Below are 5,000 nucleotides of genomic sequence, written 5' to 3' on the forward strand. Positions count from 1 at the left end.
CTTTGATCGGTTATCCCCCGTGTACCAGTTCTAGGCCTGTGCTTGGCTGTGGTTATTTTTAGCCGGAGCACTGTGGTCCGTGCGATACACGCATTGGTGATTTGATGATTGTAAGAGTGTGCGGCGGGCGCGCGGTAGTGTGTGTGTGTGTGTGTGTGATGCAGGGGCATAATCTTCCCAGATTGCATGACTTCGAAGCTCGGCCCTCCTCCCCCACCGACTTAAAATCCTCTGCCGTTCTTCTGTATATTAATATGTGACCCTCCACCACGGAATGATTTTCATATTTTTACATTTTCTTACAGAGTTTTGTATGCTCTATCCAGTGGTGAAAACCGTTTTAGAAAAGAGCGAAAACTTTTCGAGTTACTATAAGCCTGTGACTAAGGTGACCGTTGGATGCAAAATGTTAGCTGTTTTTACAGTGAAGAATGTACTTGTTTTTGTTCTGCACGCCTTGAATACACCTCCGGCCTATTTGCCCAGAAACGCCTGTATTTATCTGGAGATGTTGAAAAAAAACCAGGTCCCCCACAACAAGTGTCCATTGTCCATATTAACGCTCGCAGTATTAAAAATAAAATTGATCTATTGCATCCTGAAGTCCAAAAGCATGACGTTTTAACCATATCTGAGACTTGGTTATCCCATACAGACGACAGTTCCTCACTACTGATCCCAAATTTTCAACCTCCAATAAGACTAGACAGACCAAACGACCCACATGGGGGAGTAGCCATTTATGTTAAAACATATTTGTTTTGTAAGCCACGTCCAGACCTGCACGTGCCAGGACTTGAAGCAGTCTGGACTGAAATTAAGTTTCATAAAGATAGACTTTTAGTGGGTTCTTTTTATCGACCACCTGATGCGAAGGTCCAATATTGGGACTTAGTTGACGAAAGCATTCGTCGAGTAAATAACCAGTTTGTCAAATTTATCGTCCTTGGAGACTTTAACTCCGATTTTGGTAGTAACCCCTCCCAGCATCTCCTGAACTTATTGAACTTATATCAACTTACCCAAGTTGTAACCCTGCCAACACGTGTCACGGAGACAAGTAGTACCTGCCTAGATTTAATAATAACCCAAACCCCGCAAATGATACAGCGCGTAGATGTTTTTTCTCCTGTGTGTAGTGACCACAGTGTACCATGTCAGTATTAAACACTGTAGTTATTCCTAATCGCTCATTTAAAAGAACCATTTATAATTATGATAAGATGAATATTGAAAGTTTTTGTGGATCACTTTCCCAAGTTGATTGGTCTGCTGTCTTTATTGATAAATATCTTGATGAAAATGTCCAAGATTTTACTCGGATTTTCATGAGCATTGCCAAAGAGAATATGCCGGTTAAGACTGTAACAGTTCGATCGGAGGACAAGGAGTGGGTAACATCTGACATCTTAGATTTAATTGATGCACGCGATCAGATACACACAAAAGCGAGATTAACCGATTTACCCGAAGATTGGTTGTTGTATCGACAGACACGTAATTCATTGACACAAAAGAAAAGAGAAAGAATTATTGAGTATTATTCCAATTTGGATACAAAGATCTCAGACCCTTCAAAATTCGGAACTAAACAATGGTGGAAATTAGTTAAATCCTTTATGAATAAGAAGGGTATGAAAACTGAGGAACTTCCACCTATCCACTCAGAAGGTCAAATACATTATTTAAACCACGATAAAGCTAATATTTTTAATGATCAGTTTATTCAGAATTCGTCCATTGAGAATCCAGACGATGAACCTCCCGAAATCCAAATTTCTGATTGTTTTATGAATAATTTAGTCTTGTCAGTTAATGAAGTAAAAGATGTTATTATAAATTTGAAGAAGACGAAAGCTGCAGGTCCCGATTTAATACATAACCGATTATTAATTGCTTCTGTGGATGTTGTATCAGAACCCCTTTTAAAAATATTTAATAGAAGTTTAGTTGAAGGAAAATTTCCTGCCTCGTGGACACTAGCCCATGTTACTCCAGTATATAAAAAAGGTCCAGCAGAATTGTGTAATAATTACCGTCCTATATCATTACTGAGTTGTGTTGGTAAGGTGTTAGAAAGATGTGTTTATGTACATGTTTTTGATTTTTTAAAGGCAAATCACATACTCATTCCACAGCAGTCTGGTTTTTAGCCAGATGATTCATGTGTATTCCAATTGATTTCGATTTACAATGAATTTTGTTCCTGTCATGACAGAGGCATTACGACCCAAGCTGTATTTTTTGATGTGTCGAAAGCGTTCGATAGAGTGTGGCACAAGGGCCTTTTGGCCAAGTTAGAAGCAGTGGGCATTAGAGGTCGGTTATTATTATGGTTCTGTGATTATTTAACAGACCGCAAGCAAGTTGTTGTAATTAAGGGAACACAGTCTAATGTTAAAAAGATTCCTGCCGGTGTTCCACAAGGATCCGTGCTAGGCCCGCTCTTATTTCTGGTTTATATTAATGATATTGTAAAGAATATTGAATCCGGAATTAAGTTGTTTGCTGACGACACAAGCATGTATCTTGCATTAGAAGATGTAGACAGACGAACCAATATATTAAATCAAGATCTTGATAAAATTAGTGCATGGGCCAATAAATGGAAAGTTAAATTTAACGAGACTAAGACTGAATTGTTAAATATTCAACGTGATTTAATCCCTCCTCAACCCTTGTTTTTCAACAATGTCTTTTTAGAAAAAGTAGATCAACACAAACACCTTGGAGTGATTTTACAGAGCACCTGCAAGTGGGATGCCCACATCCAAAGCATAGTTAAAAAAGCGAATTTACTGATTAATTGTTTACGATTTTATAAATATAGATTAAGTCGAAAAAGTTTGGAAATAATGTACAAGTCTTTTATTTTACCCCATTTCGACTATGCAGATGTTGTTTGGGATAATTGCACTAAGATAATGGCAGATGCATTAGAAAAATTACACTTAGAAGCCCTACGAATTATAATAGGTGGAGTTAAGGGCACTAGCCATGCAAAGCTGTATGAGGAAAGTGGGCTATGTAGCCTTGAAGAACGAAGGAAAAGACATAAATTAATTGTTTTACATAAGATGATACATAACAAATGCCCCCAGTACTTAGTAAATGTATTGCCCCCTCTTGTAGTTGACATTAATCCGTATCATAGACGAAGACCATTAGAAATATATGTGCCTCCTCATAGAACCGAATTATTTCGCAACTCTTTTATCCCCAAAACGACTGTACTATGGAACACCTTACCAGATAACGTTAAAATGACCACCTCCTTGAGCGAGTTCAAAAATTATTTGTCAAGTGCTGATTTTAAAGTACCATGCCATTATTATTTTGGAGAAAGATTTGAACAAGTACATCATTGCAGATTGCGTATTGGTATGAGTGATTTGAATTTTGATTTATGTAAGCGGCACCTTAAGGATTGCTCTCAATGCGAGTGTGGTTGTCCCAGCAAGACTGCTGAACATTACTTATTGCATTGTCCCTTGTATAGAGATATAAGATTATTGTCCATTGATAATTTGACAAATGATTATAAGTATATCGAAATATTATTGAAAGGCATCCCGCAATATTCACGAAATGTCAACCAGACCATATTCATAACTGCACAGGACTATTTTTGACAGACGGGCAGGTTCCGTAAATGAGCCTCTATACTTCACTCATTACTTTTATTAGACACTGTCATGCGACATGCTGCCTGACAAATTTTTCCCCATAACCTCTCTCATGTTCTTTTGTTGTTTTCCGACTTATCAATTATGTCTCGATTTATGCGCAATGTAGTGACTTTTCCTCTGATCACAATACGCATTAACTTTGTGCGAGTGTCTTATGTGCACTTATTACAATTGAAAAAATCCCCTCAAATATTGGCGCTCCAAGTGGCAAGTCTTCTTCTTCTTCTTCTTTTTCCCTTAAGCTAGCTACTAGCTAGCTGCCCTTTCCCCACCTCCTGTATCACCAACCCCTTCCCATTTTCTGCTTGTTTGTGTATCTGTTTTGTCTTTTGTTTTGTTTTTCGTTTCCTGAAATGAGCTAATGTACTTATTCCGCCATCATGCTAACCTTTGTTTTGTAATTACTATGATTGCTTAAAATAAGCATTACATGCTTGAGTATGTAATCATCCATGCATTGTTCTTGTCATGATTAAAATTGAATAAAGTTTTGTTTAAACCAAGGTGACCGTCACACTGTTACCAGACATCTCCCGGACTTATATTTAAGCCCAGCGCAGAACCGCACGAGGTGACATGCGACTCATCCCGTGGTGGAGGGTCACATATTGTGAATTCATAGAAACAGCTTGTAAAACTACAGAAGCGTCCGACACTGACAATCGCCATTTATTTTCATTGCAAGGGAGAAAACCCTGTTAGTTTTAATGCATTCACAAGTTACAGTTTAGACCATAAGTCAGAATTATCTCCCTTAAATGGGTTTAATTAATACACCTTCAAATCTGTGATACCTCATGAGCGAAGTCATTATTCTGTATTATTTCAGAGTGTAGGTATTATTCTTAGCAGTTAAGACAACTCAAGTTCATCTTTTTCTTCCAAGTTTATCTTTAGATGCAGGCAGATTCACAGCGTTTTTAAGAAACTTACGTTCGACTTTTTATCTCCAATTTACAACGTAGACATTATTCTGTGCAGTTTTAAGCAACTGGTCCTCCTCTAGTTTTCAGTTTTCAGGCATTATCTTTGGCAACTGTGTGTTTTAAAATGTGTATTGTACAATGTGTTATAATTTATAATTGTGTTAATAGATGTTAGCAATTACATGTTTTTTGTGTTTTTGTGTTTTCGCAATGATTGTTAAGCGCTCTGAGCAGGGTTTAACCTTGGACATATGCGCTCTAGAATGATTATATATTATCATTATTATTAACTTACGTTCGGCAGCTGTGTAGGCCAGGCAGAAGGCAGAAATCAGAACGAAGATACGCAGGTGTGCCATCATATTATATCACCAACTGGGGGGTC

The 5,000-nt window shown here is 37.7% G+C and overlaps 1 protein-coding gene across 7 annotated transcripts in view; it reads right to left on the bottom strand.

Moving 5' to 3' along the window:
• LOC138964368 (uncharacterized) overlaps positions 1-5,000 on the bottom strand; it is a 26,673-nt gene that overhangs the window by 18,259 nt on the left and 3,414 nt on the right. For all 7 annotated transcript variants that reach the window (XM_070336308.1, XM_070336307.1, XM_070336302.1 and 4 more), the window contains exon 2: positions 4,911-5,000. In XM_070336308.1, the coding sequence (XP_070192409.1) occupies positions 4,911-4,977 (67 nt within the window). In that variant the 5' untranslated portion in view covers positions 4,978-5,000. The remainder of the gene's footprint in view (positions 1-4,910) is intronic.

This window comes from Littorina saxatilis, linkage group LG4, assembly GCF_037325665.1.
Source record: "Littorina saxatilis isolate snail1 linkage group LG4, US_GU_Lsax_2.0, whole genome shotgun sequence".
NCBI lineage: Eukaryota > Metazoa > Mollusca > Gastropoda > Littorinimorpha > Littorinidae > Littorina > Littorina saxatilis.